Here is a 24,820-nt window from a genome sequence, read left to right on the forward strand (position 1 = left end):
GCACTGCACTCCTCCCTGTAGGCGCTTTGCTTCAATGTCTTTTTAGTGGGAGGGCTCTCTTATGCCCCATTGCCTGCTCCTTCTCTCTCTGCAGCCCGCAAAAGCTGCCACAGCCACTGCCTACTTTGCCTTTCCCTCACTCCCCCCTCCACCTTTCACTCAGGCTTGGACAATGGAGAAGGGGAGGGGTCTAGTCAGTTTCATTTTTTCTTGTCAATTGCACATCAAGGCACTCTCCCTGCTTCAGCCTTGAACCAGAGGGAGCAAACATGTAAAACAGAAGGCGGAGCCACAAGGAAACAGCGATACTAATCCTTCACAGAGGAACGCCTACTAGTGTGAATGGAAAACAGCAGATTTGAAGCTACCATTGAGAACAAAGTGTGGACCTTGCAAATCTATCACGACGGTAAAAGTAGCAGCTTTAGTACGAAGGTATGGTCTCATGTGGGTAAGCCCTGAGATTCAAGTCTTTTCTGACAGATTTTTCAACCATTAGGGCTACTTCCTTCTTCTTCTTCTTTTGTTCCCTCAGCCAGCTCCAATGCTGTTATACCGCAGGTGGTAACTCAACAGGCGCTGCCCTTCCAATATATACAAGTGATGTTCAGAGATGTTGAGAGATGTTGAGTGGAGAAGTGCAAGGCAATTGTTTTAATATTTATTTGGTAATTTGTATTATGTATGCATTTGTATTGTGGTTTTATTGTATATTTTTATAATACTTGCTGTTGTCTTATCTTCATTACACAGCTTAGAGATTTTTATATATATTAACCAGTATAGACATGGTTTAAATAAATAATAATACATAAGTAGTGACAACGAGAGCTTCACCTACTGAATTCCTGCCCATTATGGGAAAAATATTGGGGGGAGTATCCTACTTGGAGTAGACCCATTGAATTCTTAGATTCATTAACAGTGATGGGTCTACTCTGTGTAGGACCAGCATTGAATGCAACTCATTGGCAGCCAATCCCATCGAGGATACTTTCAGGATGGGGAGCAACTGGCTGTAGATTCTTGGCGATGAACTCCATAGGTACTCTGCACACACTCAGAGGAACCCTCTCCTTTATGATGACTTCACACAGAGCGGGCTTACCTGCCAAGCCATTCTGAGACAACACCCACCATGAAGGAAGAGATCATGCCCCCGATGGAGAAGATGGCGACGGATAAAGACCACAGCGTTTTGAGGGTGTTGGGGTTAATAGGCTCACCATGGCGATGTATCCAGGTGTCATTGTACTCTTGTTCAATTATCTGAGCAAAGAGGGGGGAAAGATGAGAAAATAGGAAGAAACCAATTCCTCAGTCCCAAGCAACACATCAGGCTTCCCCAACCTGGTGCACTCCATTCGTGTTGGACTACCATCAGATCCAGCTGGGAGTTGTAGTCCAAAACATTGGGAGGTCTGGGGAACCTATGACCCTCAAGATATTACTGGCCTACAATTCCCATCACCTTTAGCCATTGGCCATTTTGCCTAGGGCTGATTAGAGGTGGAGTCCAAAACGTCTGGAGGGCCACTAACGTTCTCCAGCCTTGATGGGCATGGCAGAAAGGGAAGCCTCTCTTCCCCACCCAGTGATTTAACTTCTAGTGCAGCCTTCACCAACCTGGTGTCCTCCAGATGTCGGAGACTGCCACTCTCCACTGCCCCAGCCAGCCTTGAAATGCTGCCCTCCCTCTTTTCCAGATGCCCCTGTACCTCTTGCGGTGCGTTGATGACGCCGATGTTGTATCCAAACTGCAGGGACCCCAAGACAGCCGTGAAGACGGACAAGATTAAGGTGGGGGTTATCCCATTCCCCACGTCTTCCAGTCCTTCCTGTAAGCACACATGGGGGGGGGCAAAGAACAGGGGAGATCCCTCAGACCTTTGCTCCTCTTCTCAGCCCACCACATAATTGTGGTTGCTTCTAAGAGATGCTTCACCCCACTTTCCAAGGTGCCCCCAAATCTGCATCTCACAGTGCCCACCACGTGCAACAACCACTGCGACATGCAGAGAGGAAGTTCTAAGCTTAATGGACAATATAAAAACTGACAAATCACCGGGCCCGGATGGCATCCACCCGAGAGTTCTCAAAGAACTCAAAGGTGAAATTGCTGATCTGCTAACTAAAATATGTAACTTGTCCCTCGGGTCCTCCTCCGTGCCTGAGGACTGGAAAGTGGCAAATGTAACGCCAATCTTCAAAAAGGGATCCAGAGGGGATCCCGGAAATTACAGGCCAGTTAGCTTAACTTCTGTCCCTGGAAAACTGGTAGAAAGTATTATTAAAGCTAGATTAACTAAGCACATAGAAGAACAAGCCTTGCTGAAGCAGAGCCAGCATGGCTTCTGCAAGGGAAAGTCCTGTCTCAGTAACCTATTAGAATTCTTTGAGAGTGTCAACAAGCATATAGATAGAGGTGATCCAGTGGACATAGTGTACTTAGACTTTCAAAAAGCGTTTGACAAGGTACCTCACCAAAGGCTTCTGAGGAAGCTTAGCAGTCATGGAATAAGAGGAGAGGTCCTCTTGTGGATAAGAAATTGGTTAAGAAGCAGAAAGCAGAAAGTAGGAATAAACGGACAGTTCTCCCAATGGAGGGCTGTAGAAAGTGGAGTCCCTCAAGGATCGGTATTGGGACCTGTACTTTTCAACTTGTTCATTAATGACCTAGAATTAGGAGTGAGCAGTGAAGTGGCCAAGTTTGCTGATGACACTAAATTGTTCAGGGTTGTTAAAACAAAAAGGGATTGCGAAGAGCTCCAAAAAGATCTCTCCAAACTGAGTGAATGGGCAGAAAAATGGCAAATGCAATTCAATATAAACAAGTGTAAAATTATGCATATTGGAGCAAAAAATCTGAATTTCACATATACGCTCATGGGGTCTGAACTGGCGGTGACCGACCAGGAGAGAGACCTCGGGGTTGTAGTGGACAGCATGATGAAAATGTCGACCCAGTGTGCGGCAGCTGTGAAAAAGGCAAATTCCATGCTAGCGATAATTAGGAAAGGTATTGAAAATAAAACAGCCGATATCATAATGCCGTTGTATAAATCTATGGTGCGGCCACATTTGGAATACTGTGTACAGTTCTGGTCGCCTCATCTCAAAAAGGATATTATAGAGTTGGAAAAGGTTCAGAAGAGGGCAACCAGAATGATCAAGGGGATGGAGTGACTCCCTTACGAGGAAAGGTTGCAGCATTTGGGGCTTTTTAGTTTAGAGAAAAGGCGGGTCAGAGGAGACATGATAGAAGTGTATAAAATTATGCATGGCATTGAGAAAGTGGATAGAGAAAAGTTCTTCTCCCTCTCTCATAATACTAGAACTCGTGGACATTCAAAGAAGCGGAATGTTGGAAGATTCAGGACAGACAAAAGGAAGTACTTCTTTACTCAGCGCATAGTTAAACTATGGAATTTGCTCCCACAAGATGCAGTAATGGCCACCAGCTTGGACGGCTTTAAAAGAAGATTAGACAAATTCATGGAGGACAGGGCTATCAATGGCTACTAGCCATGATGGCTGTGCTCTGTCACCCTAGTCAGAGGCAGCATGCTTCTGAAAACCAGTTGCCGGAAGCCTCAGGAGGGGAGAGTGTTCTTGCACTCGGGTCCTGCTTGTGGGCTTCCCCCAGGCACCTGGTTGGCCACTGTGAGAACAGGATGCTGGACTAGATGGGCCACTGGCCTGATCCAGCAGGCTCTTCTTATGTTCTTATGTTATGCAGATTTGGGGTTTCACAGAGAACTGGAAGAGCAGCTGACTGGCAGATCTGGACCCACGTATACAGTCCCCCAGTGGAGGCTGGTCCATTCGGGCGGATGGGGCACACTGCCCCACCAGCCTCAGCCTGCTCTCAGCCAGCTTCCACCTGCCTGCCTTCGTACTTGCAACAACCAGTCCAGGGCAGCCTGTCAGCGCCCTGTCCTTAGTGCCAGGAATGAAGTGGGGGCAGGCTGGTATGAAACAACCATGAATGCACTATAATGACAGAATGTGATTGTTTCTAACTGTTTTTAGAAATATTATTATTATTATTATTATTAAACAAATATAATAATAGTAATAATGAATTAGATTTGTAAGTTGCTTGCTACCTAAAGGTCTCCAAGCAACTTAAAAGAAAATGTTTTTAATGATATTGTTATTGATACGTTTACCGTCCTGAGCACCTTCAGAAGGAAAGGTGGGCTATATAAACTGAATTAATCAATCCAATAAAATATAATTGGGTTCAAGGCATGTTACACAATACACCCACAAAACGGTGACATCAAAACATCTGTCTGGAGGATTCCGGTTGGTCGGGGCTGTCCCATCCGGGCACATGGGTCACTGCCCCACCAGCCTCAGACTGCTCTCAGCCAGCTTCCACCTGCCTGCCTTCGTACTTGCAGCAACCAGTCCAGGGCGGCCTGTCAGCACCCTCTCCTTAGTCCCAGCACTGGCCCTTGGGGAGCTCAGCAGGGGGGAGGAGGATGGGGGCAAAGGCAGAGTAAGTTGGCTCTGCCTTTCATTGGCTCTCTGGCTCCACCTACTGTTGGGCGCCCTGCCTTCCGCCCCACCGGGCACTAGTTGCCACTGCAGTCCCCTAGGAAATTCTTCTGCATACGCCCCATTGAAACATAGAATAGAATCATAGAAACAAACAGTTCTTTTCACTGGGGTGTAGATAGGACAGCTTCCCATGAGATTACTTTATTTGAGGTTATATTAATGTTTTAAGATTTTTTAAAAATGTTTTGTATTGTCTTAAATATGTAATAACAGCTGGTATGGGACAGTGGGGAGGAGAGCCGGGCTAGGAGTTCAGAGTCTGTGAGTTCAACTCCCCGCTCGTGCCTCCTGGGTAAAGCTAAAGATCACCCCCAGTGAGTGGCTCAGGGGTTACGTGCCCTGCCACCTGTGCAGCTGTGGGCAAGCTGCAGAGTCCCGAGTAGTCCAGTTGCCCCCCAGCTGGCAGTTGCGGACAAGGAAGGGGCTGGCTTGTGCAGCGGTGGCAAGCTGAGCAGGCCCTCGCCAGCTGGGGAGGACTAGCCTCAGAGGGAGGCAATGGTAAATTCCCTCTGAATGTCGCTTACCATGAAAACCCTATTTGTAGGGTAGCCATAAGTCGGGATTGACTTGAAGGTAGTCCATTTCCATTTTCAAACGTGTAATTTGGTTTTTATGATGCTTAATGTTAATGTTGCCTACGGCCATACTTCCCTGAACACGCTGGATCTCGTCTGATCTCGGAAGCTAAGCAGGGTCAGGCCTGGTTAGTACTTGGTTGGGAGACCGCCCAGGAATACCGGCTGCCGTAGGCTTAGAGGAAGACAATGGTAAGCCACCTCTGAATACCTCTTGGCATGAAAATCCTGTGTGTTGTGTGTATGTGTGTGTGTGTGTATGTGTGTGTGTATGTGTGTGTGTATATATGTGTGTGTGTGTATATATATATATAGGGTCACCATAAGTTGTAATTGACTTGAAGGCATATAACAACAACGATGTTAATGTCAAGAAGGTGTTAATGTTTCAGATGGTTTTTTAAATATTTTGAATTATTTTAAATGTGCTATTTTGTTTTTGTTTTTTACAACACTGTAAACTGCTTAGAGCCTTCTTTTCAAGTATAAAGTGGTATACAAAATAAATAAATAAATAAATAAGTGTCCCAAGGACCAGCTTCCTCAGCTGGATGAATAGGTCTCTGCCATGCATGCCTACTTTGTATTGTGTTTAAAATTTATCTGCAGTCATTTCATGTATTTTTAAAAAACTGTTTTTATTGCATTTTGTACATTGCCTTGAGACAAGTGCGTGGAAGACAATTAATTGATTGATTCATTAATTCATGTTAGAGAGTGTGCTCATCTGGACTTTCTACCTCACACACCAAAATGTCTGCCTTCTTCTGACTCTTTCCCTCAGCCTGGCTTTTTCTATGAGTAGCTGTTCTCGGAACTTGGGAGGGGAAGCAAAAATCTGTGGTGCCCCATAAACACCCTGTGGGATTGTCTCTGATTTTAGCCTATTTCTTCTTGAGCTCAGTTAAGAAGAATGGACACTTCTTAGTACTAGTTCCCCTCTATGAAGTACTAGTTCCCCTCTATTCAGCGCTGGTTAGGCCTCATCTTGAGTACTACGTCCAGTCCTGGTCTCCACACTTCAAGAAGGATGCAGACAAACTGGAACAGGTTCAGAGGAGGGCAACAAGGATGATCAGGGGACTGAAAACAAAGCCCTGTGAGGAGAGACTGAAAGAACTGGGGATGTTTAGCCTGGAGAAGAGAAGACTGAGGGGAGATATGATGGCACTCTTCAAGTACTTGAAAGGTTGTCACTTAGAGGAGGGCAGGGATCTCTTCTTGATCGTCCCTGAGTGCAGGACACAGAATAATGGGCTCAAGTTGCAGGAATCCAGATTTCAACGACATCAGGAAAAACTTCCTAACTGTTAGAGCCATATGACAATGGAACAGGTAGTGGGTTCTTTGACACTGGAGGCATTCAAGAGGCAGCTGGACAGGCACCTGTCGGGAATGTTTTGATTTGGATTCCTGCATTGAGCAGGGGGTTGATGGTCTTATAGGCCCCTTCCAACTCTACTATTCTATGATTCTATGACTTCTCTATTTTTTTTAAACTCCCCTGTGCTCTGCTAGTGGCATGGTGAGCATGCTCTGGGAAGCAGTGTGACTGTGTGTGTGGTACAAATTGCCAGCCATGCCCTGTTCCTGGGCACCGTCTAGGGTGAGGCACATTGCCCAACCTTGCCCAGTGGAGACTGCACTACGTTGGCAGGGAAAATGTCAATATTTGATCTTGGTGATATAATATCCCCTATCATCATTTTCCCTCACCACTAGCAACAACGATCTCAGACGGGTAACCTATCACTTCATAGACTAATCCGAAAAGATTGCACTTGGTCTGGCAGAAAAGTGCAAAAATTATTGCATGGGCAACTCATAAAAACCTACAGACAGACAAAAGGAAGTCCATATTTACACAGCGCATCGTTAAACCATGAATCGTAGAATCATAAAATAGTAGAGTTGGAAGGGGCCTATAAGGCCATCAAGTCCAACCCCCTGCTCAATGCAGGAATCCAAATCAAAGCATGAAATTTGCTCCGAGAAGATGCAGGGATGGCCACCAACTTAGACAGCTTTAAAAGACGATTAGACAAATTCATGGAGGAGAAGGCTATGAATGGCTACTACTAGCCACGATGGCTAGGTCCTACCTCCACCATCAGAGGCAATATACCTCTGAATTCCTGGGGGTTGCAGTGGGGAGAGCGCTTTTGCACTCATGCCGTTTGATGGTTTCCCATAGGCATTTGTTTGACCACCATGAGAACATGGCACTGGAACTGATGGGCCCTTGTTCTTACACATATCTCACCATTAAACATCACACATCGTAGCATAAAAATCTACGCGTATCGCACAAATTCACTAGCCTGGAAAGAAAGAGACCATCGTCAAGCCCCACAGGAAATAAGAAACATTATAACACAGAGATCCTCAGCCTTGTGCCGATGCATACAGGCCTCGTGGTATAAGCCCCACATATTTATTTATTTACTATTTGATTTATATTCCGCCCTTCCTCCCGGCAGGAGTCCCAGGGCAGCAAACAAAAGCACTAAAAACTTTAAAACATAATAAAAACAAACTTTAAAACACATTAAAACAAAACGTTTCTTAAAAAAAGCTATCAAAACATTGTCTAAGATTAAAAACATTTTTTAAAAGAAGGTTTAAGAACATATTAAAAAGCAATTCCAACAAAGACACAGACTGGGATAGGTCTCAACTTAAAAGCCTTGTTGAAAGAGGAAGGTCTTCAATAGGCGCGGAAAAGATAGCAGAGATGGCGCCTGTCTAATATTCAAGGGGAGGGAATTCCACAGGGTAGGTGCCGCCACACTAAAGGTCTGTTTCCTATGTTGTGCAGAACGGACCTCCTGAAAAGATGGTATCTGCAGGAGACCCTCGCCTGCAGAGCATAGTGATCTGCTGGGTATATAAGGGGTCAGACGGTCTTTCAGGCATCCTGGTCCCAAGCTGTACACCCAGATTAGAACCTTGAACCTGGCCCGGTAGCAAATGGGCAGCCATATGTAACCTCAGGATCATAGCCTCAAGGTCAAATATTACCTCAGTGCCAAGCAGAGGTGATGTTTCACAATGCTTGTGCAAAGGATATTTGGCAGCTAAGCACAGGCTTGCAAAGGGCGAGTGATGTCTGCCCAATTTGATATGGCTGCTTTTTTACCACCTCCGTTTTGTTTGTTTTTTGTACCGTCATGACTTTCTCCTTCACACTTTTGCGCCAATTCCTCCCTCCCTGCTGCCGCCAAGTTCAAAAAGCCATAACTTTGAGCTGCTCAGAAATAATTCCACAATACCTTGCACCTTCTTTCCCCTCTTCCCTTGAAAATGATGTTTGCCTGCCTGAATGATCAGCCTCAGGACTGCGCTAAAACATTTTTTTAAAATTTTCTGCCTCATTTGTCTAATCTCCCGCTTCCTGTGGAATATTTCACATGCCCAGACTGGCACTGGCCATGCTACCAGCATCTGATCTGTTCCTCCTAAACCATTGAGGGACCCTTGGTGTAGAATAAGCAGGCACTCACATCCTACCCACACCCCAAGGCCAGCTGTCCCTTGGACCTCCCCTGAGAGCATGCCTGTATCCATGCGGTCCACCACCCCAGAGCTGGCTGCATCTTAGGACCGAGTTAAGACTAAGATCCCATCCTGCACAAACAACCGACTTGAGGCAGCTCCTGGGGGAGAAGAGCAGATGCTGAGGCCTGCCCTCTCTCTGGCTGACCGAAAAAGAGAATGTAAAGTTAGGAGAGGAAGGAGATGTTGCACATACCCTTCTGCCAGGTACCATCCTGAGCCGGCTAGCAAAGAGTGTCCTCAAAGTGACTCATGTAGGCTGTTGCAGTAGCTCCAGGGCTGCCCCTCCCTCTTCCTCTGGGTCTGGTATTAGGGTGAGGCCTGTTTCCATGGAACTGGATGGCAGGGAGGGGCAGCCAGAAGGGACAGCAAGCCCAGGGAGGAACTGCGGAAACGCACGATTGTGGGGCCTAGTGGGTGAAGCATAGGGTTTCCCACACTGCAATAATAGTTATTATTATTATTATTATTATTTTCCTGGCAGGGCTCCTGAGATTTGAGCATGCGGCAGGCAAAAAATTCAGCACGTGCAGCTTTATTTCATGCATGGTTTCACCAGGTGGATTTCTGCCTGTCGTTTAATCATACATGAGTTTAAGCTTAAAACTCTACTAATGGATCAGAGACAACATAAAAGGGGTTGGAAGCTCAGAAGCCTCCAATGTCCTCTGGAGCATGGGGATTTCTTGGGATGGAGGAAAAGGGTTAGGGGTCCTGGGCCGCTTCAGAAGGCCAAACGTGCCTAGGGAGCTGGAATAGAGGGGAGCTAGGCTTTCAGGCTGGCTGGGTGTGGAGGGTTACAGAAAGGGAGGTGGCGGTGGCAGCTAACTGGAGGCGCTGAAGGTTTGCTCCCTGCTGAAGAAGGGAGGCTGCAGTGTGGCTAAGGCTGGTGGTGATCTACGCATTTGTTTTCCAGCAATCTGGGATGGACTCTTTCCCAAGGGAGGGCTGGCCTGACAGACACCAGGCACAAAAGGACCATATTAGGGGATGATGCTGGAGCCGGGAAGCTGCAGAAATGTAAACAAGGAAAAGACTTGACCCTGTAAACTTCCCGAGGCCTCCCCCGGCACTGTGGGACAGGAATGCAAAGCCAAGCAGTTGGGGGGCCTATTGCCCTTTAAGGGCGCCTTGGAAGAAGAGGAAGGGCTAATTGGCAACAGTGCTGAGGAGTGCATTGTTTTCAGTGTTCGCTCCTGGGAATAGGGTCAAAGGATGGCAGAGTGCCTCTGAGTGTGTGCAAAGTGCCTTTGCTTTATTTATTTGAGCGATTGCAGCCAAGCCTGTGGAGTGGAGGGGGGAGGGAGGAAGGATTACAGGTCAGAGTACCTATTGTATGAGAAATTAATCATGGGGTGGGGGGTGCATGCACATGGTGGCTGAAAATCACAGGAGAGGACATTCAGATGCCCTGACTGCCTCTGTTTACCAGGGACTTTCTCTGGAGGATTAGAGTTTGCTGGCTTTTGCCCTGTGTGGCTCTATTTTTCTCTGAGCTTATACTGACCCCTTTATTATTGTGACATGGTCTGTTTGACATTTCCTTAGTGAGACGGCTTGGATGTTCATTTCAAAACAGAAAAGTGGGGTATAAATATTTTAAAACAAAGTAAACATTTCCCAAGTAAATGCCTGCACAGTTTGCTTTGGGAGAGATGTTAAGGAGACCACCTTAAAAATGCTCACCTAAATATTTAACAGTATTAACAATATTTCTCAGAGTTTCCTCTTGCTAGTCCCTGTGCTGGCTGGGGCTGATGGGAGATATAGTCCAAAACATCTGGAGGGCACCAGGTTAGGGAAGGCTGCTGCAGTGTGTACGTGCATGTAAATGCGTGCGCATTTAAATGATGGTGTACCACTTCCCTTCCCCCACATAACGGCTTCTCCAGACAGTGAATGCAGCTAAGCGTGCTTGCGTTCTAAGAACTCTATAATAAGAATAACCAGGTCCATTGTGAGACCAAAATTTTAAAGTGTTCAAAAGGAAGAGGAAACATTATTATATGGTTCCTTTACTCACACGCCCTGTTTCAGAAGCCAGCTCAGGGCAGGCCGGTGCAAAGATAATAAATGAATATTTTTTAAAAAAGAGCCTTGCTAGATCAGAACAAAGATCCACTGCTTCAGCAGTGGCAACCTGGAATGCAGCAAAGGTCCTCTGTTGTCTAGCCTTCTCAGCAACTGGTATTCAGAGGTAGACTGCCTGTGAACATGGAGGGTCCATTGACAGGTACTTAGGAAGTTGCCTTATATTGAACCAGACCAATGGTCTATCTAGCTCAGTGTTGCCTCCACTGACTAGCAACAACTCTCCAGGCTTTCAGACAGGGGTCGCTCCCTCACTGAAGATGCTGGGAACCGAACCTTGGGACCTTTGCATGCAAAACAGATTATCTCCCACTGAGCCACAGCCCTTCTCTCTTCCATAAATTTGCCCGGTACCCTTTTAAAACTCCCTAGACCAGCAGCCCTTACCACATCTTGTGGCAGGGATTTCCCTATGCTAACTAGGGGAGTTACAAATACCACCGGGCCATCCCTATTTTCACTGAGGGGTGTGGGGCATGTGGCATTGGCACAACACTTTTTGGTATTCCAAGAGGCTACGGTCTGTATTTATTTATTTATTTGTTTGTTTATTGCATTTGCATACCGCCCCATAGCCGAAGCTCTCTGGGCGGTTTACAACAATTAAAAACATTAAAAACAAATACACAAATTTAAAAACACATTTTTAAAAAAGCAATTTAAAAACACATGCTAAAATGCCTGGGAGAAGAGGAAAGTCTTGACCTGGTGCCAAAAAGATAACAGTGCTGGCTCCAGGCGCACCTCATCAGGGAAATCATTCCATAATTTGGGGGCTACCACTGAGAAGGCCCTCTCCCTTGTTGCCAGCCTCCCAGCTTCCCTTGGAGTAGACACCCGGAGGAAGGCCTTGGATGCTGAGCATAGTGTACAGGTGGGTTCGTGTCGAGAGAGGTGTTCCATCAGGTATTGAGGTCCCAAGCCATGTAAGGCTCCATAGGTTAAAACCAGCACCTTGAATCGAGCTGGGAAACATACAAGGAGCCAATGCAAGTGGGCCAGAATCGGTTTTATATGTTCGAATCGTCTGGTCCCTGTTGCTTCCTCATCAACCTCTCAACACTTTTGTTCCCATTTTACAAATGGAGACTATTGAGGCCAAGAAGGAGCAGCAACGAGTTTCATGGCCAAGCTTAGCTCTGAACTGGGCCTAACGTTTCAAACAAGGAAGGCCAGGGTTTGCACACCTCTACAGAAATTCCGAGCCAGAAACTCCGCACCTTAATCCAGACGGGTGGTGTTTTCATTGATTAGATCATTGACACTCTGCAAATAGGAGTACCCTTCTCTGTTATTACCCATCTGTGGCACTGCGGCTGTCTGAAACGAAGCACACAATTCAACGATTCAAGCCAGATCTGTCTGTTCTGCCACCCCATCGGGCTATCTGGCTCCAGCTTGGATTATCGTGGCTACTAGTCAAGATGGCTGAATTACCTCCAATATCAGAGGCACTATGCTTCTGGACACCAGTTGCTGGGAATCACAAGTGGGGAGGGCGCTATTGCACTCAGGTCCTGCTCAGTGTGTGCGTGTGGGGGGCTTCCCATAGGGCAAGGCTGGGGACTCCACCACCCTTCAGATATTGTCGTTTGGATTCCAGGTCCCATCAACCCAAGCCAGGGTGGCCACTGGTTGGGGATGCTGAGAGCTGCAGTCCAACTGTAGGGCCAAAGGTTCCCCTGCCTTCCCACTGGGGCATCGGTCGAACACTGTGAGAACAGGATGCTGGAGCAGATGCCCCCCCTTGGCCTGATCCAACAGCCAGGCTCTTACCCAGGGCCACTCAAGGACACGGCACAATATTTGGGATGGGGGGGTAACTGGATGCCCCCAGAAATGAACCCAACCCACAGTCTGCTCCTCCTTAACAGCGTAACAGCAAGGCTCTTTTCTATTCCCCTCCCTTTCTCAAATTATACAGTATCTGTTTCTTCCGTCTCTGGGGAAGCCAAGGCTGCGTCTGGAGCGTCCGCTCTGAGATGGGAAGCCTTCCAAGCTAGCTAGGATTTCATGCTCCACTGGGCGGGAGGCAGCGAAGGGGTGATGGCTGGGAGGGGGATGCATTTGCAAGAAAATGGCAGGTGATGCTCATGTCCTGTTGCTGGCAAGTGGGGGACAGGTTGGAGAGAGAGTCTCCTTACTGGATCAGAGAAGGGCTGAGTTGCCCACGGATCCCCCTCCCCACCATGCCCTTGGCAGTGTGTCCCCTGACACCTCCCCACCCCGAATATGAAGGCTGGATCTTTGAATGGTCCTGAAGTTCAAGCTGTGTAACTGGATCTTTTAAATTAAAAAAGCCACTCACTTGCACCCTCACCGCCCTGGCTGAAATGGGAAGGGGGAGGTGGTTTCTGCGGGTGCCTTGACAACCACCACACCTGTCCGTCAGTGGGTGGCCTGGCCCCCAGCACCTGTTCTCGTGGGTTCTGGGGGGCGGGAGGGGGGAGAGAAAGTTTTCCAAGTGGTTTTAAAGGGCCAGAAGCAATTTTAGGGAACCCAGACCCATGTGCTTCATCTCGGAATGGGAGATTGCCATGATTTGCACAGAGGCAACCAAATAAGGCAGCGTTTGTGCTGGGATGACAGAGGAGGTTTTATTGTTGCCTCCGGCTTGGAAGAGGCCTTCCCAGTATTTTAATTTCGAGTAAAGCCACAGAGTTTAATGTGATCTGTGAAACATGATGAGGAAGCTGCTCAAATTCCCACTGAATGAGAAAGTGGCAAATTGTGCACAGTAAGGCTGCAATCCTGACCCTGCTGGGAGGAAGCTCTACTGAATGCAATAGGATTTCCTTCTTCTGAGTAGACACGGTTAGGATTGCACTGTCAGGGAGATTAACGGGGGGGGGGGGGGAATGCAATTTGAAAAAAGACGGGTTGGTATTCCATGCTAGTCCCACGCAGAGTAGACCCACTTAAGTTAATAGACAGGATTAACTTAAATTCATTCACTTCAGGGGTCTACTCTGAGCAGGACTTACTTGAAAACAACCCTTTATTTGAGAATTTTTTGCCACTGAGATAATAAACTATTATTATAAATTATATATTATATTTGTACAGGTTTTATAAAATGATTTAAATATTTATTTATCTATTTAAAAACGATTACAGATTTAATAGATGCTATTGGAGGTCACTGATTCATAGAGTTGCCATAAATTGTAATCACCTTAAAGGCACGCAACAACAACAAACAGATTTAATATTTTATTTTTATTTTTTTATTTAATTTAATTTATATACCGCCCTAAGCCCAAGGGCTCTCTGGGCGGTGTACATAAAATAAAAAATATAAATCTATGTGCACAGAATTGAAGGAAAATAATAATATAGTTTTGATTTTCAATATAATGTATTAAATGTTGTATGTTCATGTATATTATGATGTAAAATAAAATCAATTTAAAAGAAAAAGAAAGAGAAGCTGTTGTCTCTCCAGTGTGCCAGCAATTATGATCCAATCCTTATATGTCATTATGGTGCCAAGGAAACTATGGGTTGTATCCAGGGTTAGTCTCAGAGTAGACTCATCAAAGTTAATGTGCATGACTAACTTAGGCCCATCAATTTCAATGTGTCTACTTAGCTACAACCTATGCTTGGTTTACAGCAGGCATGGGGAACTTTCGGCCCCCAGATGTTGCTGGACTACAACTCCCATCAGCCCCAGCATGCATGGCCAATGGCCAGGAATGACGATGGGAGCTGCAACTTAGCAATATCTGGAGGACTACATGTTCCCCAAGCCTGCTTTACAGGTTATCTGGTTTATCCTGTATAAATGCCTAACAGGTTCCAGGATGGGTTTACTTCACATCAGACTTCACCAATTTGGCACCCTCCAGATGTTTAAGACTACAACTCCCATCAGCCCCACCCAGCACAGCAGCTCTATACTGGAGATGTACTTCTAAACAACTAGATTGCACCTGTTCAGGGAAGGCAGGTTTATAACCTTATTAATATTTTTATTTGTTTGATTGAAATCCTCAGAATATCTCTCAGAAGCAACTTAGGTCAAACACAGGCGTGTCATATGCAGGCCTCCCCAATGCTCACCAGAGTGTAGCTGCAGAATATATTTCCGGTGCCAGAACATGTGACACTACAATTTTTTATTACAAAGTGGGTTCTTCTGAGGATGTGCAGTGTATCTATTTCTCTCACCAGCAAGTAAAGTTGTTGCAGTCAGTTTTAGGACCAAAGATTCTGGAGCAGACTCCCACACAGACTTTAGCTTTGCAATTTCCTCTTTCAACAAGCCTTTTAAGTTGAGACCTATCCCAGTCTGCATCTGTGTCAGAATTGTTTAATATGTTTTTTAACAATGTTTTTAACCCTTTTTAAAGGTTTTTTAAAAAAATGTTTTTAATGCTGTTTTGTTTTAATGTGTTTTAAGATCTGTTTTTATGATGTTTTAAAGTGTTTTAGTGCTTTGTTTGCCGCCCTGGGCTCCTGCTGGGAGGAAGGGCGGGATATAAATTAATTAATTAATTAAATAATATCTCATCTTAGAAATTTGACCCTCCCCCCCCTTTAACAAATCCAAAATAAAGTGCTAAATATTGCAAGACTCCTATGTATTATGTATAATAAGAGTTCTGGCACATTGAGCCTCAGGTAATAAACAATAGGAAATAGAAGTGTGATGCACTTTTGCCCACACGAGCTAAATGACAGAGTCAGCAGAGACGCAATCCTGTTCCTCTGCTTGGTAAAAGATGATCAATACCCAGTGAGCTGTGTGGCTGCAATGCAACAAGCACACTACCGCATTACACAAACTAGCTACACAACTCCTGACACACCTATGGTTACACTGGTTGCAAGTTACATTCATCACATACACCTATGAGTAGGTATGGGCAAGAATTTCTATTCAGTTCGCATTTCAAGCAGAATTTATCCAATTCACACTTTCCAAAACAATTTGAGAACCGAAACACGTCCGTCCTTCGAAATCCGCATTTATTAGAATTTTGGGATGCAGTTCGCCAACTAAACAATATTTACAAAAATGTATATATTAGGGGAAGTGCAGATTGCTGCAGAAATGTGAAGAACTGAATTTAACATAAGAAAAGTGAGAAACTGACGGAACTTTCCATCCCTACCTACGAGTGTGCTTTCCGTGACATCAGATTATGTTCCATATGCATGTGCAACAGAATACTGGACAAATACTCATTAGCCCTGTGGAATGCACAACATGTACACATCTGCGTCAGCCTTTGCCAACCTGGTGCCCTAAAGGCAACTCCCATCAGCCCCAGCCAGCACTGGGTTGCAGTCTAAAACCTCTGGACGGCACCAGGCTGGCAAAGAGTCTTCTACAGCATGTCCACACGCATCCCTAACACAGGGATAAGATAACTTGGGTGGTGGCTGGGTGCCATTAAGAAAGCAGAAAGGGAGGCAGATGTGACCCGTTATGGGTCCAGTCCAGACTATTATTAACAAGGGACTTGTGATGCGTCCTTCCCTGGCTCTCCCTGTCAGGTTCCTACCTGCTCGTGGTTACTGCCTGTCTCTAGGCACCACCAGGGACTCCACCAGTCCGGACCGCACTCTCTTATGGTTTACCTATCCGCTCTAGCACAGATCTCAACAGATCCCCCTGCTAGGCAACCACCAGTAACGTCCCAATACTAGTATTCCCAGAGAATCTGAATACTGGTATTGTTATTCTCTTCACCGCTGCCACCATTTGTTACAGTTCCCCTTCAGCCTTGGTCATTACCTTACCCTCCCTTCTGGCCTGTGAAACCCCAGCCAAGGATCAGGCCTTTGGTAAACCAAATTAAGTATTTATTACAGATAACAAAGCTAACAAGATTAACAAGATTTCTTCTTAAGGCACATAAGCATATAGTTTTACTCAATACTAATCCGAACTCCACCTCCCTCCTTCTTCACGCTCTCCTGGCAAACAACTCTCTAAACCCCTCCAAGCAATCCACTCTTTCTCTTCTCCCCCCCCCCCCGATTCCACTCTCACTCGTCCTTTTATACATTTAGCCATTTTAAACACTCAGCCAATCATCTCGCAGTCTACTGCCCATTCACTCCCCCTCTTTCACTCCACTTACCATGTATCTTCTAAAACAACAACAACTTACCATATATACATTAATATAGGAACATCACATTTCCCCCCCCTTAAACAACAGCAGAGTATTATTCCTGTTCCAGGATTTATACGTCGCGTTAACAAATAAAAGTCTCTATGGGGAAAATGTCTTTCTTTGTTCCTCTGTCTGGTCACGTCACTGCAGTCCCAGCCACTTGCCTGGAAAGTCCATCGGCCAGTACATTGTCCTTGCCTTTGATGAACTGGAAGTCCACTTGATAGTCCTGTAGGGCCCAGGACCACCTCTGCAGCATAGTGTTATGGTTTTTCATAGTCTGCAACCATAACAAGGCCCGATGATCCGTAGTCACTGTGAATCTTCGTCCCCACACGTATGGGCGCAACTTGTTCAGTCCCCACACGACCGCTAGGCACTCCTTCTGGACCGACGAATAGTTTTTCTCCCTCGGCGTCAGCTTGCGACTCAGGTACGCCACTGGATGTCTGGTGCCTTCTCTCTCCTGTAGCAAGACGACTCCCAGCGCCAGGTCCGACGCATCTGTAGCCACGATGAATGGTTTCTCATAGTCTGGTGCTATTAATATGGGTCCTTGGCACAAGGCTTGCTTCAGTAGATCAAAAGCCTTCTGACATTCATCCGTCCATACCACACGCTCAGAACACTTCTTCTTGGTTAATTCATGCAAGGGGGTTGCTATTTCCCCAAAATTTCTCACAAACTTCCTATAAAATCCAGGCGCACCCAGAAATGCCCTTACTTGTTTTTTGGTTAAGGGGATCGGCCACGCTTGTATTGCCTCCACCTTGCTCCATAAGGGGGTGATTTTCCCACTCCCCACCTTATGTCCTAAATAGATTACTTCCTTTAGTCCAAACTGGCATTTCTTAGCTTTTATTGTGAGGCCTGCTTTTCTTAAGGCCTCCAATACTGTTGTCAGGTGTTGGACATGCTCAGGCACCGACTTGCTAAAAATGGCCACGTCATCGATATAGGCCACTGCAAAATCTGACATGCCTCGCAACACAGTATTGATTAGCCTCTGAAATGAACTTGGTGAGTTCCTTAGTCCCATGGGTAAGGTCACAAACTCATATAACCCATCTGGTGTACTGAAGGCAGTTTTGGCTCTGGATTGCTCGTCTAGTTCCATTTGCCAAAATCCTTTACAGAGATCTAGTGTAGAGATAATGGTTGCTGCCCCCAATAACTCTAACATTGCGTCTACCCTAGGCATAGGATACGCATCTGGGACAGTAATTTTATTGATTAGCCGATAATCAATGCAAAACCTGGTCGTTCCATCTTTTTTCGGAACCAGGACAATACTTGAGGCCCAGGGACTGATGGATTCCCTGATCACTCCTAATTCCAGCATCTCTCCCACCTCCTTTTTGATCTCATTCAAAACTTTCCCATTCACACGGTACGGAACAGATCTGATTGGGGCATGATCTCCAGTATCAATGGAAAGTATAACTATACTGGTTCGGCCAGGTTTGTTGCTAAAGAGATTCCTATAGGTTTTCAAAACTCTCAGAATCTCCTCTTTTACTTCCTCATTCACCTCCTCTGACCATTCCACTTGATCTACCCCTCCTTTGTCTTTGCTTTCCTGTACCAAATCCGGAAGTTCAGGCCCACTTCCCTCAGGGAATAAGGTAACTTGCAACACCTTTGCATCCCTGGTATGGTAAGGCTTTAACATATTTACATGAACCACTTTGCTTTTGTTTAATTGGTCTGCGGTAATTACATACGTCACTGTGTCAAGCCTTTCTCTGATGGTATATGGTCCTTCCCAGTTAGCCTGTAATTTGTCATGTTTCCTGGGTATGAACGCCATAACCATATCTCCCACATCATACACACGTTCTCTGGCTGTTCTGTCATACCAGTAACTTTGCTTCTCCTGTGCATGACTCAAATTCTCTTTCACTACTTCCATCATTGATGTTAATTTATTGCGGAATTCCAATACAAAATCTACTACAGAAGTTTTGTACTCTCCCATAGTTCCTTCCCATGAATTTTTTTGCAGTTCCAAAGGTCCCCTCACTTTTCTAGTAAACATTAGTTCAAAGGGTGAGAAGCCTGTTGACTCCTGAGGGACTTCTCGGTATGCAAATAAGAAGCATCCCAACCGTTCATCCCAGTCTTGTGGGTGATCTTGAACATAGCTTCTTATCATGCCCTTCAAAACTCCATTAAATCTGGTTCTGTATTTGCTAGGTACTATCAATTGCTTCACTGGTTCACATTCATCCTTTCTCTCAGCAGGCATCCACAGTCTATATAAAATCCCATTCTCACACACAACTTGATTCCTCAGTTTGTCAGTGAAAGGAATCTGTTGGGTCAGCGCTTGTTCCTTTATCTGCTTCAGACTTATATCTTTATGCAGCTCTTCCCTGAATTGATCTGCTTCTTCCCCAGAGACCACTTGATACAGTTTGTCTTCTTCAGCAGGCCTGCTAGTGGTTGCTATGGTGATCTGAGGCTGGTTAACAGATTCCACCCTGTTTGTTTCAGCCCCCCTTAATATGGCTTCTTTTTCTCTGCCAAATTGCTGTCTGGTCACTACATAGATTTTCCCCTGTGCCCCCATAACATCTCTTCCCAGTATTACTGGTTCTTGTTGCTGGGCATTAATACCAACTTTATATTGGCCCTTTCGGCCTCTCCATTCCATTTTCACTAGGGCCACAGGCAAACTCTCTGGTTGACCCCTCACTCCTTGGATAGTCACTGTTTCCTGAGGTAATATTTCTTCAGATTTTATTAAATCTGGCCTCAGTAACGTCTGAGCGGCACCAGTGTCAAGCAATGCCCAATAAGTTGCCCCTTGTACACTCACTTCCTCTCTCAGACTTGAATCAAGGTCTGTTACTTCTGTCCAGTTTATCTGGCACAACTGAACCTTTTTCGCTGCTTCTAAAGCCTTCGGCTCTGTTTTCACTGCCCTTGTCTGAGCAGGATTACTAATGGGGTTGGCAACCTCACATTGAAAACATAGGTGCCCCGGTCTACCACATTTGTAGCATAATTTCTCCTCACTTTTAGGGTACACAGATCCACTCTGGGGTGTCCTGTGCCCTTCAGATTTTAATGGAGGACTCACTCGCTGTGGTACCACATCCCTTCTGCCAGCACTATATGGTCTGGGTTTAAACTCTCTTGATGTTTTCCCCACCCAGCCAGTTCTATTGGAGGCGAAGTGATCCGCCATCTCTGCGGCCTCCTGCACAGATGTAGGGGAACGGTCTTTGACCAGGAGCCTTATTTCTGGTGGTAACTGATGGTATAATTGATCCAGTATCATGAGGCTTTTCACCTCTTCCACTGACTGAGCTTTGGCACTACTCATCCACTTTCCAAATATATTCATCAACTTTGCTCCCAGTTCCACAAAAGACCTCCCTGTCTGTATCTGGCAGTTTCTGAAAAGCTTTCTAAAATGATCAGGCCCCAGTCTGAATCTTTTAAACACTGCTTCTTTGAATTCAGCATAGGTGACGGGACTGTCTGAGGGGAAATATTGGTATACCTCAGCCAATTCCCCTTTAATCAGGTTTGATAAATACTGCATGTATTTATCTTCAGGTAGCCCCCACAACTGAGCTGCTTTTTCAAAGGTGCTGAGGTAAATTTGAGGATCTTGACCAGGCTCATAGACAGCAAAGTCCTTTGGAGTAATTTTTATTTTTGCTCCATCTCTGTCTTTCCTTGTCTCCTCAGAGTGAAATTTCTCTCTATCAAATTTTAACTTTTCTACTTGTAATTCAGCATCCAATGCTCGTTGCTTCTCCCTCTCCTCAAACCCCAATCTCATTCTCTCAATTTCCAACTCCCTCTGTTTTTCCTTCTCTGCACCTTCCATCCTCAATCTCTCAGCTTCCAACTCCCTCTGCTTGTCTTTTTCCTCAGCCTCCCATCTTAACTTCTCTCTCAAGTACTCTATATAAGCGGGATTGCTTAAATATCCTTCTGGGGTCTCTTCCCTGACAGGTTGTTTTTGCTGGGCAGTTGCAAATCCTATAAGTGCTACCCTCAATTCATCTACCCCTTTACCCTCGTGAGGTAAACTGAATGTTATGCACTTCTCCACCAGCTCCTCTCTTTTCATTTTTATGTATTCAGCCATGGTGTTTGAGTTCACTCACTCTTTGCCACACACTCTTTGCCAGTCACTCTCACAAGAAATCTTGTTTTGTTATTTCTGTTTGCCACACCACTGTTCTGGATTCTCTAGTATTCGTATCTGGATTCTCTGTTGTTCGTATCCCACCGCTACTGCCACCACATGTGATGCGTCCTTCCCTGGCTCTCCCTGTCAGGTTCCTACCTGCTCGTGGTTACTGCCTGTCTCTAGGCACCACCAGGGACTCCACCAGTCCGGACCGCACTCTCTTATGGTTTACCTATCCGCTCTAGCACAGATCTCAACAGATCCCCCTGCTAGGCAACCACCAGTAACGTCTTAATACTAGTATTCCCAGAGACTCTGAATACTGGTATTGTTATTCTCTTCACCGCTGCCACCATTTGTTACAGTTCCCCTTCAGCCTTGGTCATTACCTTACCCTCCCTTCTGGCCTGTGAAACCCCAGCCAAGGATCAGGCCTTTGGTAAACCAAATTAAGTATTTATTAAAGATAACAAAGCTAACAAGATTAACAAGATTTCTTCTTAAGGCACATAAGCATATAGTTTTACTCAATACTAATCCGAACTCCACCTCCCTCCTTCTTCACGCTCTCCTGGCAAACAACTCTCTAAACCCCACCAAGCAATCCACTCTTTCTCTTCTTCCCCCTATTCCACTCTCACTCTTCCTTTTATACATTCAGCCATTTTAAACACTCAGCCAATCATCTCGCATTCTACTGCCCATTCACTCCCCCTCTTTCACTCCACTTACCATGTATCTTCTAAAACAACAACACTTACCATATATACATTAATATAGGAACATCACAGGACTACATGTTGCTCAGGTGAGCCAGTATGCTGCAGTGTGTAGAGCAGGCAAGGCTGCCCACAGACAGGTAGAAAGGGTCTGTTTTTATTAGGCTCACGGCAGGGCCGGATTAAGCTGAGGAGGGCCCCTAGGCTGATTCCAAGCCGCCCGCCATCCCGTCCCATCCCATCCCCCCCGCTTCACCTACCTTTCCGCTTTTTTTGTGGCTGCGCGCACTCCACGCGCAGGTTTACCATCAATCAAGATAGCGGCCGAGGTTTCCCTAAGGGGCTGAAGCCTCTGCCGCCATCTTGGTTGATGGCAGCAATGCGCGCGTGTAGCACGCACGCATGCCATCAACCAAGATGGCGGCAGAGGCTTCAGCTCCTTAGGGAAACCTCAGCCGCCATCTTGATTGATGGCACACCGCAAAAAACAGCGGAGAAAAAGGTAAGTGAAGCGGGGGGGATGGCGGGCGGTTCGGAAGCTATTGTCCCACGATCCGCAGCTCCTGTCCTGCTTCCGCTGGTCGCGGGCCCCCAAGGGCTCTGGGCCCCTAGGCTTCAGCCTACTAAGCCTATTGGATAATCTGGCCCTGGCTCACGGCCAGCAGGGGCCCTAGACTTTTAGCTTTCGTTAAAAAAAAATGTAAGTTTCCAAGTGCTCTGGAACAAACAAAATACATCAGCAGATGAGTTATCTGTATGGTTTGTGGGAATGAATCAGGGTGGGATTTAGACATGGAGGACTGTTAAGGACATATGTGGGAGGGATTCTTGGGGGGGGTGTAGCTCCTAGTATAGTTCTTTTAATTAATTAACTAATGATGCTGTTTTGGGAGTATTTGATTCTTAACTCATAATGTTTATGTTTAAGAGAATACTTTTATTTTTCAGTTAATTATGCTGTGTTGAATGTGTCTTTTATATTTGGCCTGAATTTGTAATGTTTTCTTTTAATATTTTGTGATGCTTTGTTCAATGTATTAATCTAGGTTGTAAACCGCTTTGAGATTTGTTTCCCAAATAATGTAAAGCGGTATAGAAATGACTTAAATAAATAAAATAAATAAATAAAATGTGAACCATTCCCCTCCAGCAACTTCTGTAAAATGAGCTCGCTGGCTGCTCCAATCCCTGCCTTTCCAGGTTTGTAGCCAATGAGTGAAGTCAGAACTGTGATTGGCAAGGGATACGTCGAACACCAGACAATAGCTAGAAACCCTTGCAAGTGCTGAAAAAAGCTGCCTTTTCCTGCTTGTCTTTTCATAATGGTTAATGGTGTGGGTGTGCACATCACGTAAACTGAGTAAGCTCGTAGCTTTCAGCAGCAGCACACGTACTATAGACGCCTGGCCACTTTTCTCTCTCTGTGCACAACCAGCACAAGGTCCAGCGGATCAAAGAAGCACACACAGGACAGCAGGATCTTGACACGCATACTCAATAAACAGTTTCAGGGATTATGATAATAAAGGTGTATTTGTAGAGGTATGAACAGAAGAAAATGCACATATAATTTATGATGCCATTACAATGTGATGTAGTTTTCTAAATATGAGGAGTCATACAAATTTAGCTGCTGAACAGGGCAGTTTGTCTAATTCAGCGGTTCTCAAACTTTTTTGGTTCGCAGCGCACTGTAAAATATATAAAAATTTTCTGGCACACTTGGTGTACAAAATTAAAACTATATTAATATATTTTAAACTATGAATAAAAATAACTTCATAATAATATACTTTCATAATATTCGCAGCACACCTAGCCACCTCTTGCGGCGCACCAGTGTGCCCCGGCGCACCATTTGAGAATCACTGGTCTAATTCATAGCCTGTTTTGAAAACTTTCCTAACATGAGGTTTTAATCCTATACTCACTTTTCTGGGAGTAAAGCTGCAATCATAATCCCACGTAACCCCACTGAATTCTGTAGGACTTACTTTTGAGTAGAAATGGCTTGGATTGTACTGTAAATCAGTGGAACCTGAGTAGACATAGATAAAGGTGTGGTACAGCATGATTTAAGAAATGTGAGCAGAAAATGTGTGTATTTTATGTTGCAGATGGTTAAGGATGGCTTCTGTTATGCCCCCTCGCATAAATCACCCTTAATAACTGAAGAATTATGATGGCATTTCTCTGACCAATGTTTTGTATGGGGGGGCAGGGGGAGAACACTCCAGAGATGCAACATTTTGTAAATGGATTTAATTATGCAAATAAAGCATTATTTGCATAAATGAGTAATGCAACTGATTTTTAAATATCAGCTGCCAGTTTTGGTGTAGTAGTGTCCCAGGATTTTTCAGGGCTGGGAGAGAGACAGGAAAATGAAAATGTGTATGTGGGAGCCAAGTTCAAGGTTCTAGTCTTGGTGTACAAAGCCCTATACAGCTTGGGACCAGGATACCTGAAAGACCGTCTTACCCCTTATACATCCAGCCGATCACTGCGCTCTGCAGGTGAGGGCCTCCTGCACATACCATCTTATCAGAAGGTCCGTTCTGCACAATGTAGGAAACGGACCTTTAGTGTGGCAGCACCTACCCTGTGGAATTCCCTCCCCTTAAATATTAGACAGGCGCCATCTCTGTTATCTTTTTGGTGCCTATTGAAGACCTTCCTCTTTCAACAAGCCTTTTAAGTAGAGACCTTATGCCAGTCTGCGTCTGTGCTGGAATGGTTTTTAATTTTTTTTTTAATTAAAAATATGTTTTTAAGATGTTTTATTTTTCAGATGTTTTAAAGATGTTTTTAATATTTTGTTCCTTGTTTGCCACCCTGGGTTCCTTCTGGAATGAAAGGTGGAACAGAAATTGTATTATTATTATTATTATTGTTGTTGTTGTTGTTATTATTATTCCTCCCCCTCCTCCTTCTTAGAAACCGACACAATAGGCAAAGACCAGGGGCTATTAGATGGTTCTATTACCTCCAGTTCCTGCATGGCTTGGACCTCTTGCTCTACCCTTG

General features: G+C 45.3%; 1 protein-coding gene and 1 pseudogene across 2 annotated transcripts in view; one reads left to right on the forward strand and one right to left on the reverse strand.

Moving 5' to 3' along the window:
* The window catches only part of SLC2A4 (solute carrier family 2 member 4), a 50,429-nt gene that overhangs the window by 20,765 nt on the left and 4,844 nt on the right, over nucleotides 1-24,820 (reverse strand). The window contains exons 1-3 of one of the 2 annotated variants that reach the window (XM_061591191.1): nucleotides 8,896-9,077; nucleotides 1,719-1,838; nucleotides 1,109-1,269 (exon numbers count right to left, since the gene is read on the reverse strand). In XM_061591191.1, coding sequence (XP_061447175.1) covers nucleotides 1,109-1,269; nucleotides 1,719-1,838; nucleotides 8,896-8,913 — 299 coding nt within the window. In that variant the 5' untranslated portion in view covers nucleotides 8,914-9,077. Of the gene's footprint in view, nucleotides 1-1,108; nucleotides 1,270-1,718; nucleotides 1,839-8,895; nucleotides 9,078-24,820 lie in introns of those variants that run through there. The other variant, XM_061591190.1, reaches the window with a different exon arrangement.
* On the forward strand, nucleotides 5,203-5,321 carry LOC133368147 (5S ribosomal RNA; annotated as a pseudogene).

Source organism: Rhineura floridana, chromosome 11 (assembly GCF_030035675.1).
Source record: "Rhineura floridana isolate rRhiFlo1 chromosome 11, rRhiFlo1.hap2, whole genome shotgun sequence".
Classification (NCBI taxonomy): Eukaryota; Metazoa; Chordata; class Lepidosauria; order Squamata; family Rhineuridae; genus Rhineura; species Rhineura floridana.